This window comes from Denticeps clupeoides, chromosome 1 (genome assembly GCF_900700375.1).
Source record: "Denticeps clupeoides chromosome 1, fDenClu1.1, whole genome shotgun sequence".
NCBI classification, from domain to species: Eukaryota; Metazoa; Chordata; class Actinopteri; order Clupeiformes; family Denticipitidae; genus Denticeps; species Denticeps clupeoides.
In genome coordinates, this window is record NC_041707.1 from 5,507,800 (window position 1) to 5,522,309 (window position 14,510).

At 40.4% G+C, this 14,510-nt stretch overlaps 1 protein-coding gene across 14 annotated transcripts in view; it reads left to right on the top strand.

Moving 5' to 3' along the window:
- Nucleotides 1-14,510, top strand: part of nrxn3a (neurexin 3a) — a 236,087-nt gene that overhangs the window by 55,393 nt on the left and 166,184 nt on the right. For 11 of the 14 annotated variants that reach the window (XM_028987720.1, XM_028986089.1, XM_028992522.1 and 8 more), the window contains exons 6-8: nucleotides 1,680-1,981; nucleotides 3,104-3,148; nucleotides 4,199-4,360. In XM_028987720.1, the coding sequence (XP_028843553.1) occupies nucleotides 1,680-1,981; nucleotides 3,104-3,148; nucleotides 4,199-4,360 (509 nt within the window). The remainder of the gene's footprint in view (nucleotides 1-1,679; nucleotides 1,982-3,103; nucleotides 3,149-4,198; nucleotides 4,361-14,510) is intronic. The other 3 variants (XM_028988500.1, XM_028994193.1, XM_028990988.1) reach the window with 2 other exon arrangements.

Below are 14,510 nucleotides of genomic sequence, written 5' to 3' on the forward strand. Positions count from 1 at the left end.
TGGACACATGGCGTGTGTTGTGAGAGGTGCGTGGGGTTTGTGTGCAAAAAGTTATTTCTTTCATTTTAATGTATGTACATATTAGGAATATTTTGCATGTGTTATTTTGTGAATATTTTTTTCATGTTCTTTTAATACTGTATATTGTAGAGAGAGGTGCAGAAAGTCGCGTTGTGTGACGCGATGTTCTGGCGCGATGTTCTGATGCGACCTTGCTTTTTGTACAGGTATGCAGTAATGTAAATTGTGAATGCTTTATGTTTATGTTCAGTTCTCTTGGACACATGGCGTGAGTTGTGAGAGAGAGAGGTGCAGAAAGACATGATGTGTGACGCGATGTTCTGACGCGACCTTGCTTTTTGTACAGAATACACTTTGCACAGAAAATCTCTTGGGTGTCAGCTCATCATTTGTGGTTCAAGAAATGAAATCAAATAGTTACACAACGCAGAAGAAGAACTGCTACACTATGATGACTTTAACCTTGATATTTTAGTGCGGATGTATACCTAGCCGAATTGCAATGTAGGGGGCGAGAACGAGTCTTCGATCTGTGAAATTACCACATCAAACGTGACGTGGTAACATGGATGCAGCTATTTAACTGAATAAACAGTTGGTAAACACAAGTACATCTTATTGAACATAATTTATTTTCATCACCAATTATCATAGTAGAACAGCTTTCTCAAGCAGTTTGTGATGCATTTTGGAAACAGGAGATGAGCCCCTGGTCTAATGCGCCACCTGGCTTGAGAAACCCGTTCTCAAAGACTTACTTTTAGTCATTATTTGGGTAGCACACATATTCTGAATGCCTTCGGCAGAATACAAATGAGCCATTTTAATCTAGATTAATGTAGATTAATGTAGATTAATGTAGATTAATCTAAAATATAGATTAATCTAGATTACTCTAGATTACTCTAGATTAATTCCAAAATTACAGTGAGATTAATCTAGATTAAGAAAATTAATCTATGCCCACCTCTAATACACACACACACACACACACACACACACACACACACACACACACACACACACACACACACACACATATATATATATATATATATATTCTATAGATAGAATATATGTCAATTGGCCAAAACCACTCTAACAAAGCATAGTATTATGGTTGAGAATTTACTTACTGTTAAAAAAGGCCACATACATCAATATGTAACAATATTTTTTATTGCTGACATTAATTACCTTATACATTTTTAAAAATATATTTGTCCATACAGAAATACATTGCAGTGATGAAACATCACTGGAATAACAGAACTTGGTTGGAATAACAGAACTGAGTGTCATAGTGCTTTTCGAGGACATGCTGCTTTTCTGGGGACTGGAACTTTCAGCTTTAAGAACAGGGGACTAATTGAAGATGATCTTACAGATAAGTGCCTCAGACCCCTTGCTTTGCCACCCCGGTCCAATTCACTCTTTTTTATCTTTCTATGGTTATTTATTCTCTTGCCCACTGTCTCCTTCGTCAGCTGCCCCCGTCTCGCTTCAGTCCCCTTGTCCATTAAAACAAGACTGCTTCAGAGACATTTCATTTCAGCACAAAGACCATTTCCACGGCAGGATTAAATGTCTCGCAGATGAGGGATGTAGACGATAGCACTTACGTTTTTTTTCCCCCCTTTCTTCCTTTTTTTCTGCAGCACGGGAGGAAAACGTGGCCACGTTCCGCGGCTCAGAGTACTTCTGCTACGACCTATCGCAGAACCCCATTCAGAGCAGCAGTGATGAGATCACACTCTCCTTTAAGACGTGGCAGAGGAACGGCCTCATCCTGCACACGGGCAAGTCAGCCGACTACGTCAACCTGGCACTGAAAGACGGCGCCGTGTCCCTCGTCATAAACCTGGGCTCCGGAGCCTTCGAGGCCATCGTGGAGCCGGTCAGCGGGAAGTTCAATGACAACGCCTGGCATGACGTCAAGGTCACGCGCAACTTGCGGCAGGTAAAGGCAGACAGGACAAAGACCAACAATGTACACAGAAACAGCTGTAGTCACACTCACTTTACGCTAGGGCTGTCAAAGTTAACATGTTAATGCGCCGTGCAACAACGCATTTTATCACAATATGCTCATCTGAATCATTCATAACAAAATTAACTGCCGTTTTTTTTTTCTTTATTTTGACAGCCTTAGTCTAATTTAGTCCTATATTATTTGTACAGTAAAAAAAGGAATGATCTTTTACAGGTTCTATTTTTTATTTTCTTACTATACCTTTCTTCTTACTATACTTTTCCTTTATAAGACCATCAGTCTGGACTCCACCACCCACTTTTTGCTTTTTAAACACTTCATGATGCTGCCTTTTTATTGCATCACGCTCAGGAGCAGTCGGTCTTATCTGAGGAGCAGGGGGGAACGCTCCAGCCAACCACAACGTTTCCGTTTACCCCTAGACCAATCGCTGAGGGAGAATCCCAAATCTCCCAGACACGGGTTGCATGCTAAAATATGTAAATGTTTAGGCATTCGGCATCCTTGGCGAGGGGTGGAGGATATATGACTCCTTCAGCTCTGATTAATAGATGTTTTTGCATTAACTTTGCCGATGCAAATCTTTGCTTACTTTTCACCTTGAAATGAGCTCATGACTTGTGAGTTGTGGAGATAGGACTCAGTAGGCCTCACTGGAATGGATTCAGCTTTGTTGGTTGCTGCACAAGGGAGTGGGACAAAAAAAAATTCACTTGGTTTGTATTTTTCGAGGTGGCGTAAGTATTTTGTGCTACACTCTATACAGAATACATCATTGCACCATTGGGATAGATATTTAGAGAGTAGAGAAGTGCCCCTACACCCCCTCTTTGCTCTTTTTCTCTCTTTTTGTTTTCCGTCAGTCAGTCTCTATCTCTCATGAAACATGCATTGTTGAAAATTAACATTACCATCCATGGAATGAATCACTTCTACTAACCTTAACTGGCTGATGCCCGAACGCCCTAACTCTTCACCATACATTATTTCTGTTATTCTTATTTTCATATTCATTATGTTTTTCCATTTATTAACAGCACTTTTGTTCATTCTTTAATTTCCCTTCTTCCCTCCCCCTTTTCCGCAAAGCATTCAGGCATTGGACACGCTATGGTAAACAAACTACATTGTCTGGTAGATATCATTCTTATTGCTCAATTTTTTTGGGTTTGCCGTGTGCCCCCTTCCCCTCTTTCCTTTTTCTTTGACTTCCATTCTAGAAGCTTTATCAAAAAATGAGGAAATGGGGTTGGTATTTTCTTGGCTTTTCTTCACGGTTTTATCCCCCACCTACTTGTTCTGTTTTGTCTTTTCTTGCTGTAACTTCTTTTTCCTGTTTTTTTTGACAATTTGCTCCTCTTTCCAAGATCAAACAAATTTTTTTGATATGCGTTGTTTTGACAAAATATTCACATTCTCTCTCTCTCTCTTTTTTTTTTTTTTTTGCTAATGTTAGTGAAACTGGCAGAAGCTTTCTAATGAAAACAACTAACGTAGCAAACACGGGAGCTCTGACAGTTGTTTCCAATACACAGCATATGCGGCATGCCGCACCATCATTTTTCACCTCCTCCACCTCTCTTCTATCCTCCGTGACTAACACTTAACCCCCTGTACCCTCCTCCCACCCCACCTTTAATCATGCATGCTGGAATTGGTACTATAATCCCCCTTTTACTCCCCATCCCTCCCCCCAGTGCTTGGGCCCGTTCATTGCTTATATTGTGCTTTTGTGCTGCTTGGGTCATTGTAACTTTCCTACCCTCAGTGTGTTGTGTTCTTCATGTTTAGATCTATTTTTTTTTTGGCTATTAAAGTGAAATATATTGTAACTTTTCATGGCTTGCTCTTTTACATCAAAACTATTTTGGTATGCATGATTATGTGTGAACTAACAAAACTAATCAGAATTTTAAAAAGCCTCTATGTTTACTAAATTATACCAAAACCATTACTTATCTTTCATTGAAGATAAAGAAAATATGTCTCAGAAATATTTTCTTTACTTCTCCTAGCGTTTTTAATAATTTACTAAAGCCCAAACACCGACTTTATAGAAAATGAGGGTCCAGGTAATTGGACCAGACCACTGCATAACAAAAATATTTTCCTGCTAGTAAAACAGAAGTGTCCCTCATGACTTTGGTCACTTCTGAACGGGTGTCATTGCTCCTCTGTACACAGGTAACGATATCAGTGGATGGCATCCTCACCACTACAGGCTACACCCAGGAGGACTACACCATGCTTGGCTCAGATGACTTCTTTTATGTCGGGGGAAGCCCAAGCACTGCGGACCTTCCTGGTTCGCCAGTCAGCAACAACTTCATGGGCTGTCTGAAAGAGGTAATACTGTGAGCTTTTTTTTTCTTCTTCAAAATACATAAAAGTTTAGAATTTCTTCTTTGCTATATATTGCTGTGTGCTCACAGTGAACAATTGGTGCTGTATATATTCAGTATTATGAATTTCAGTATTATGTTTTATAGAAAGTAGCTTGCATTGACCATCAGTAGAGCGATATATGAAGCAAACAGATAGCCCATTTTGCCTAACCGTCTCATTGTTTTATTGTACTGTGTAGTTACATGTGTCGTCTTTAGCGACTGCCATGCTCATACCACAGGGGAAAACTGCACTTTCACCGATTTACGTTGCAGAGTTTAAAGCAAATTTATTAACCATTCCTGAATTTGCCTGAAAGTTATTGACAGACAGCATACATTTTGTGGGAATAATAATAATAATAATAATAATACTATACCTGCAGTTAGCTTGGGATCTTGAATGGAAATATGGCAAATCATTATTACAGTTATTCTAAAAAGTCCATTCTCAAGTATTTATTTAAGAAGTTGACATGTTTACATGAGTCTGATTCAGACTGATACAGAACAAGGATGGTAACGATGCTGCTAACATTAAGCATTTGGCATGTTAGCGAATTGCAACATTAGTTAATGCTAACAAACATTGACTAACCTAGCTTAGCTGTTAATCGACTGAGGCAATGGGTAATGGCTTGCCACACTGTATGTAAATCTGATTCCATTAGAAAAACGAATAAGGATCAAATATAACATTTTACTCGAACTAAACATATAAATGAGAATATTGTTCACAGCCCAGCCTCACCTCTGTACAACGTGTGTATCATTAAACAGAAGAAATCGAGAACAGGCAGAAAAGTTAGGGTCCGCGTGATGAAATTAATATTACATTTAATAAGGCTTATCTATTGAGGAGAGGAGAGAAGACATCAGTATCTGCTGTGCTTGGGCTTTAATGAAATTCACTGGAGTTCCACATTCTCCCAGACACAAAATTGTTTCAGGCATATTTAATTTGGTTATTCAATTGTGGTAAATCATTTGATTAACTTTGCAGTTACCGAAATAAAATAAGGAATGCTCTCAGACCAATGGGATGAAAGGAGATTTGGAATATGGATGATTATGAATGAGGTATGAAGGAGGACGTTCAGCGTGTGAACACATATGGCGTCTTGATTCATATTACTTTGACTTGCAAAATGAATGCGGCTTCAACACTGGAATGCTGGAACAGCTGTTAATTATCACCACCATTAATAGCCCCACCATCCAGCCGGTAGAGCAACCCCACCCTTCCCCTAAAAGATTGATTTTTAGTTTATTCGAAATTAGACAAATAATCCATTGTGGAGCTGTCAGTATAATCTGTAATAAATGTGCCGAGACAAGCAAATAGCAAGTGTTGTAAGTGCTGCATTGTTGAGTAAATCTGCTTTGGACGTTAACACAAACGAATGTGACTTTTACCAGTTTGCTGATGCAAAAGCTACAGCTAACAACACACTAAAGGGTTCATCTTGTGTATTTAAGCCTCTGAAAAAGAAGACCAATGTTTGCAATGTTTGAAATGCTAAATTAACATAATGATAAAAAATTTAAGTCTGCAGGAATGGGAACAACAAATTGTCTTTGTTGATTAAATTATTTGTCACATACAGTCCTACACAAAACCCTCCAGGGTCTGTGAATCCTGCACATCCTATAAATAAACCAAAAACCCACAAAAGGGGTTTGTACATTACAAACAAAATGTCGATACAATTCACCCATTCACCATATACTACATAATATGTATACATAAATAATGGCATGTTTTAATACATACCCTCCGCATTCTGAACTCTTCATAAATTAAAACTGAACTGTTACGTGTGTTTACTAATTGATGATTAAATAGTTAAGATAGTTGTTAGTAGCATTATTGCAGCATTAAAATAATTTTCTGTTTGGATTCTTAATTCAGAAATGATCAGCAGGTTATTAAAGAATTTACACAGACACATCAGTGTAAAAAAAAAAGATTATGATGTATTAGCATTTTATGTACAACTGTTATATGTCCAGGTGTATTGAGGTTATACACTGAGACATAATATCAGTGTAACTGAAACTGACCAGAGGAAAATTAAATATTGGGCTAGCAACACCAGGCTGTAGTTTATATTTTTTCAGGATCCACGTTCAGTGATAAACCTGCATTGAACCAATTAACATGCTCATCCTCAGTTAGTTCATAAATCGTCTCCATATTTCACAGCCGCAGATGGCAACCAATCGATGTGGCTCCTTTTAAACATAGAGCCCATTTTTCAGATTACAGTAATCAGACTGGCAACTGCGGGCGATTCCTGGTTGTGCAGCACCTGCTCTGTTACCACAGTCAACGTGTTGCATGGTGTTCCACACAGTGGAAATTTGTCTTTCGGTGCTTTTAACAGAATCTCCTGTTTTCCTTCCCTAAAAATGTTATATTTTTTTTGTGTAACTGGCCCCACCCCTGATCACTCCGGACAACAGTGATGTCATCTCTCGTGGTCAGGCTAAACCTGCCTGTCGCATTTTCAGCTTGACTTGCCGGTGTACACACATAGGCCCTGGCATGGGCGGGTAGTCAGGCTGGCACGCGGTCAGCCCCTCTGGGGCCTTTTCATGCCAGTCTGAGCCAGAACCGATTGGCTGGCATCGGCTGGATCTCTTTGGCCCACCCCTCTACCCCAGACAAAGCACCGTGCAGAGAAACAATCTTTCCTGCCCCATGAGTAGCTTCATCAATGTCGTCCGCTTCTCAAAACATTTTCCGCTTCTTGCCTTCACTTTGCATCATCAAATTAGCCTTTTTATACCAGCAAAAGGACATTTTTGAATAAGTAGTAAAAATAAATATCTATAAAAAATTATATATATTTTTATCTCACCATGTCACATGGTGAAATAATGTATTTTTATTTACCAAAGAACCAGAAGGCCACAATGTCAGAGGTTCAAACTTTACTTCCTTTGTGTCACTGAGCAAGACATTTAACCATCTGTCCCTGTAAAGCGATCTGGATAAGGGTGTCTGCTACATGCAATAAATGTAATGTTTCTTTAATCTTTAATATGAATCTTATTTTTTGAATTCTTTTCCCCATTCAGTGTCATTGAATGTGTCATGTGACGCACTTGAAAGGTCTGTTTTCACCAAACACGGCTGCGGTCAGAGTAAAAGACGCAGCAGATTCATATCTGCCGTCGTGCAGCCCGGGTGTGTGGCGAGAGGTCGAGACCCCGGCTGACCGGGTCGTCACCCTGTCTAAAGACTCCACAGCCCGGCCCCCTTTAATGTGAGGACAAGCGGTGGCATATTCACGCCGCCTCGCCTGTGGCCACCGGCTGTCCGCAGCGTGACTTTTACACCTCCTCTGTCACCCCCCACCATGCACAGCGTGGTGCTATACTGACCGCATTCCATGGTCATGCTACACTGTAAAAAAAAAAACTTAAAAGTTTATGACAGCCGACTGTGAAAACATGTTTATGTGAGGGAAGTGAGGGAAGTTGAGGGAACTTAAAGATGTTTGGCAGTTAGTTACCTTAAAGTTTTCCCAACTTTTTATTTTTTACAGAGTTTCTTAGATGCATGTTAGGGCTGCATCACATCTTCACACTAATGATCATTCTGACTGAAACTTTAACTCAAACACGGCAGTTTTCTACATACAATTTGTACTGAATTGCAACTTTTGGTTCTATTAGCACCAACACTGATGTATTTGGCCGCGAGCATAGTCGTATCATTCAATTTACAACACAAAAACCCTGTTAAAATGGATACTGACAGAGCTGAGCTGGGCCCTCATCGATTATGTATAGTGGTTCATACATAATCCTGTGGCACACAGGAGTTATACTGAGCTGAACTGAATAATGCTACTCCCTTAGACCCAGTTTCTCTTGTTATAACACGGTGCCAGGGTCAGCATTTAAACAGTAGATGGCGTTTTGGGCTGGGTTTTTTATTGTTAGCCATTCAGTATTGTACAGACATATTGTTTAGTTTACATGCATGCAGTACACTAAAATAGCTTTATATAATTTATATTGACAGTGATGGGCAGGGACTTCACCCTTGATTTATTCGGACGTAACAGAATTTACTGTATAACAGAAATGACTGATCACATCCAACAGCCGTGTTGGATGTGATCAGGGTCCCCTCACTGGAACTGGGGTTTGTGGAGCACCCCACCCAGTGGAAACAAGCCCGCACTGCAGCCAGGCCGTGAATAAAAATTCGATAACGGCGTCATCGCTCACCGGTGTTTAAATACTGCAGGTTGGTTCCAGCCGTTGACCTTGGTGATTATTTCAGGAGCTGCGTTCGGCAACGATCTCTTTATTCATTCGTCCGGCGCGACATTTCTCCTGAAGTGTATCGATTGGTGTTCTCAATAGCAGCCGCTTACCAATGACTTAAACTTTGCGGGTTGGTTCTTTGATGGGAATTATTTATGATATTAGAGTGACATTTTGGACTCATTTATTATGGAAGCACCGCTGCTCTGTTTATTATATCTTTTTTTTTTCTTGAAATTTTTGATTTTTTTTTCAAGGTGTTCTTTTCATGAAGGACATTAATCAGAGTTTGCCGCTCCATACTCCTGGGCAGGGTCCCCTGCCCCTAATTACTGAAGACACCGTGTCGTCTGCGAGCCTCGCCACCGCCCCTCACTCCGTTTCCAGAGCAGCAAAATCCCAATTTGTTTCTGGGATGCGCACACGTTTGGTGTCGTTTGTCACTGTGCTCCAGCGGCATCCACGAACGCGACCCTGGCCTCGACAATGCAGCTGTAGTCCAGGTCAGAGCTGCGCTGGTGACAGATGGCCTGGCCTCGTGCCTCTTCCAGCTGATCCGTTTGGATGAGTTTGGCGGGAATGTTAATATCTGGCAGCGGTGAGGTGTGGGAACAGCTGGAGCGGCTGGGATCTGTGGGTGCAGCTCGGTGGCTGGGACTGGTCATGAAATTGATGTGGTGGTTAGTGAGGAGGCCTGAAGGATTGATAGGGGTCTGTCTGGAACAATGTGGCCTGGAGAAAAAACTCACACAGGCCTGTCTGGTATATCTCAAAAAATGTAAATAAGCATTAAGGCAATATAAAGTTCTCCTTCATTTCCATATTTTCATATTCTAGATATTTCTAGCTCTAAATTTGCAAATACAAGCAGTTCAAAGTCACATGACCTTTCCTATTTTTAGCACATGCTAATATATTATATTATACATTTCCAATTTTTTTTACCTGACTGTACTTTAAACGCAGAAGTAAACAGCATTGCCTAGTGGTTCTGTGCTACATGTGTATAATTAAATAATCCTAAAAAATTGTAATATACATTGTAATTATAAATATTTTTTCTTGTCTGCCAAGTGTCATGATTAATAAAATACACGTCTTCACCAAATTTGTATTTGCAATATTGTGCAGTATATGAAAAAGTTTAAAGGAGTATATCTTGTATTTTGAATTTAAAATTGTATCACTCATATGTTTCGCAATGTCTTAGTAACAATATTTCAGATAGATTTGTATAGCTATACCAAAATACTGAAGTCCCTTTTACAAAATAAGGTAGTATTTGCACATAACCTACACACATCCTACTATATACTTTAAATCTAGATTACTACCCAGTATATTTTAAATGATCATTTTTATTATTATTTGTAATCATTTAAGCTCAACGGGTGAGAGGTGACAACGGGTGAATGTTGGTATCTGCAGATTCATATTGATTATATTATTTCATAACTTGTGATCTGATCACCCTGACCTGAAATGGTGTTCCTCCACACAAGACATGCCCCGCCTACCCCTCTCCCCACAAGGGTCTATGCAAAACAGCAGCCCTGGTGCCACCTGGCATCTCAGCCTGGTGAATAATCTATAGCCATTTCCAACTTTTCTGCAGTTTTGACCTGGGGGGGCCACCAGTGCCTTGAGAGTGGTGGGCAGGGCTGGCAGGCCGAGATTTATGGGTGGAGCAGATAGCTGTGGATGATGAATGTGTGTGTGGCGGTGCGAGGCCACAGGCTCGTTCGAGGACCCGGCTAGCGTAGCCTCTCTTCCAATGCCTGGCGCAACAACATGGCCACCGCTTTGTCTCGGGCCAAAAGCCGTAAATGACTCAGGCTCCGCGCCTTTGCCCGCCTGCTGTCTGGGTTATGGAGTACCCGCAGACTGAGAAGCTTGGATGGCCTTTTTTGGCCAGGGTGTATTAAGAATGGGTCTTATGGAGTCTGTGATTGTGGAAAGATGTGTGGCAAATGGCTTCTGGGATGAAATACCCCCTGTTCAGTCTTGCCTTCCACTGGAAGAATCTGCTCTGGCTCTCCATGGTATTTTTTAGTTTATTTCCCAGCTGCGTCTGTGAGGCAAGATAACAGCCTAATGAAATTCTCCTCCATCCGCGCATTCAAACAAGCCCAGCTCTGCCGCTGTGATGAGTGAATCCATATATTCACTCCCATAGGAATCCATTTTGTGGGCCGGAGGGGCCTCTGGGTACGGACATTCTCGACGTATGGTGCCTAAATATTTGTTATATAGAGATGACTTAACATGCACACATAAATCATAACTATACACCAAATATGTATAGTTATGATTCTAGGGATAAAACTAGAGACCATTCTATAGAGGCCACTCGATTTTTTTATTTCTATGGCAGTCCCTCCATGCATATTATTGTTTGAAATCCAGCACCAACACACCTACAACATTATGAGCTGAACCAAATTCCCCCAAACCAGGAAAGGTTTTGGACATAATCTCTGAGAATTTAACCATGCAAATATATCATTATTTTATTAGTAATTGGCATAAATGTCATTGTTAGAACACTATGTTTTAGTTTGAACATTAACATAAAGCATATAGTCCACAATTTTATTGGGAGTGTTGACATAGAAAATATTGCTGTTGATATGCTAATAATTGCGAGATACATTTCTGGATCGAATGAAAGCAAAAATCTAAATAAACCGAATAATGTCCAGATATTTTTATATACTAATTAATTTTTTTTTTTTTACATATTACTATGATATATTGCCACATTTAGTGTTTCGATGATGGCTGTTTTAGTATGTAAATTAATATGCGGTAACTGAAGGGATAGGACATCATATAAATTGTGCTTTTCTCCAAGCATTTCCAAAAGTCTGTTTCAGAAAGCACAAGTGCAGAGGGTTACACAGCAGTCTAATGTGACATGTGGTGTTGGAGTGACAACAATCCGACCAGCCAATTGCAAACTATAATTTTGTGTCAGGGATGTTGACATGCCCTGGTGACACCTTGAAATTGCTGAGAGGAATCCTGATTTTTTTGTTAATGAAATGTACATCAGACAGATGTACAAAGGCTCTAATAATGTGATCTGTAATAGTGGTCTTTTTACTAAGTTTGCTCTGCCTGTGCAAACATCTCAAGGTCACTCTCCGGTCTGGGTGACATTGGTGGCCGACAGAGGACAGAATTGAGAATGTTAGTTCTGTCATATCATCATAAGAATGACATAAGCACTATCTGAACAAAGTTAATTTACTGTTAATGAAAATTAAAATGTTATATAAATTTTATAAAAATAAAATTTAATACAACTGGAAATTGCATGTAAAATAAAATAAATTTTATTTCCCCTCCAGGTAAATATTAAAGGATAATTTTTTATTATTATTATTAGTAAAATAAAAGGGAAATTTATGGAAATATTACAGTATGTGATCAACCTTAAAAAAGCATAGTGCAATCTGTACTATACTGACTGATGTGTTTCTTTTTTTCCATATCACTTTTATTAAAATAATAACCCAAGATTCACCGTGCAGTACACTGATTTTATCAGCTGCTTCTTTGTGATCAAATAATTGTAATTCTTTGGCTCTTGGGTTTACTGCAGGAGTCTCAAACTAAAATTAGCTGGGTGAGGATGGGCCACATCAGGTATTCCACGAAAAAAAACTTTGTTCAAAAAATCTAATCTTCTCAAATGTCATTACTAACAGTTCTTTAACTTCTGAACATAAACTGTCCTGAATATGAATAAAATATTGAAGAACATGAATGGTTCTTCTGAACGTGGCTTCTCTGCCCTACTTCTTCCTAATAGGGGCAGTGGTGGCTTAGCGGTTAAGGAAGCGACCCCATAATCAGAAGGTTTGAATCCCAATCTGCCAAGGTACCACCCAGGTGCGACTGAGCAAAGCACCGTCCCCACACACTGCTCCCCGGGCGCCTGTCATGGCCCACTGCTCAGTAAGGGTGATGGGTTAAAAGCAGAGGACACATTTTGTTGTGTCACTGTGTGCTGTACTGTGTCACAATGACAATCGTTTCACTTTCTTTGCGTCATTTCCACTTTTACTTTTTGCAACAACTGCATGGAGGATAATAAACAGCTCGGTAGCAACCGCAATCCTTTTTTGTGCTGGATGTTCATGTCTTGTATGATTATTATTACATTTACTAATGGTAGAAAGTACCAGGATGGTGAGTGCTCTGGCGACTGCTACCAGACTGTTCATTATCTGCCGAGACAGTGAGACACCATGGGATAGAGTTATGTAAGTGTTATTTAGTGGAATTTATTTTTTATAATGGATTCAGCGGTACATCCTAGCCAACAATGATGTCCTGTTGACCGTGGTGGGTAGACTCCAAAGGGGGATGGCGGATGGGATCTTAGCTAAGTGGCCTATCAGAGGTCCACTCCCCTCAGTGACACTGTCAATGGAACATTGACAGAGTTGGTCATTAATCTGATTGTTAAATTTCAGATTCATCATGATCACAAACCATCCTCAGCATCACTTTTCAAACAAATCAGCCCATTCAGCTGTGAAATTGAACTCTAAGTCAAACATTCTTTTTTTAAAACACTGTAAGAAGTACATTTATATTTACAGCATTTATCAGACGCCCTTATCCAGAGCGACTTACAATCAGTAGTTACAGGGACAGTCCCCCCCCTGGAGCGACTTATGGTTAAGTGTCTTGCTCAGGGACACAATGGTAGTAAGTGGGATTTGAACCTGGGTCTTCTGGTTCATAGTCGAGTGTGTTACCCACTAGGCTACTACCACCCTTGTAATTCTATGTTGTTGTTAATTGTTTCTCTGCTTGCTCAAAAAAGGAAACTGTAAAGTGTCATTCACACCAGGGGGAGTTATTTTTCATAAATAAATAAATTTATTTATTCAGCATTTTTTACAATCAAAAGACATTCTTAAGATAGCATTCACAGAATGTATTTATTTTGAATCATCTAAAACTCACGGGCTGCTTTTAAGAAATAGCCCTTGATATTTCGATGAAATACACACGTATCCACAGTGCACCATAGTGTGGTTTGTAGTTGGCCTTTCTTTTCGAAATTTTTTCAGAATGTGAGATATGTGCAGATGGTCTAGAATCCAGTCAGTGTGTGTGAATCGCAGAAAAGTCCTTTAAACTCCCCCATTTGGATTTAAATATGCTCGGTCTTAGTAACCGTCTTTGGTATTTGAAAGGGTGGGGATTGAGGGAGTAACCTGTGTCTGCCTCTGTTTTAGTGAAGTATCACCCCAGGGGTGGATGATATTTACAGTCGCAGCGATAAAGCTGGTGGAGGGAAAGAAAAAGCCTCGATTTCACAGTGCAGGCTCCTCACGGGAGCAGACGAGAAAAAAAAAAAAAAAAAAAAAAGGCAATCTCTCAGTCCAGTGCTTCTCCCCAGGCCCCCGAGAGATGTGTTGATTTACTGTCAAATCTTCCAGGATTATCTGTAATCTCAGCGCCTGAAAATCTCTCAGTCAACAGCTGTGTTCCTAAACAAACGAGAGGCAGCGTCCAGGGAGGATTTTCAGGGCCCGAAGTATCCCGTGGGGGGGCCGAGAGGAAACCTCTCGCCATTCTTCACCCTCGGCGCGTTTCAATTTACGGGGGGAGGGGCCGCCCGCCCCCTTCCAGCGGTGGAGTTTAACGGCCATTCGACGGACGACTTTCCCCCGCTGTCTTCCAACGTTGTTTTAGAGCAGTCGCATGCTGGAGTGCCGGGGTGGCCTTGGCCACCGCCGACCGGTGATGTAAGACTTTCAAATGAGGGCCAAGCCCGGTGGCCTTTTGCTTTTGCGGTAATGAGC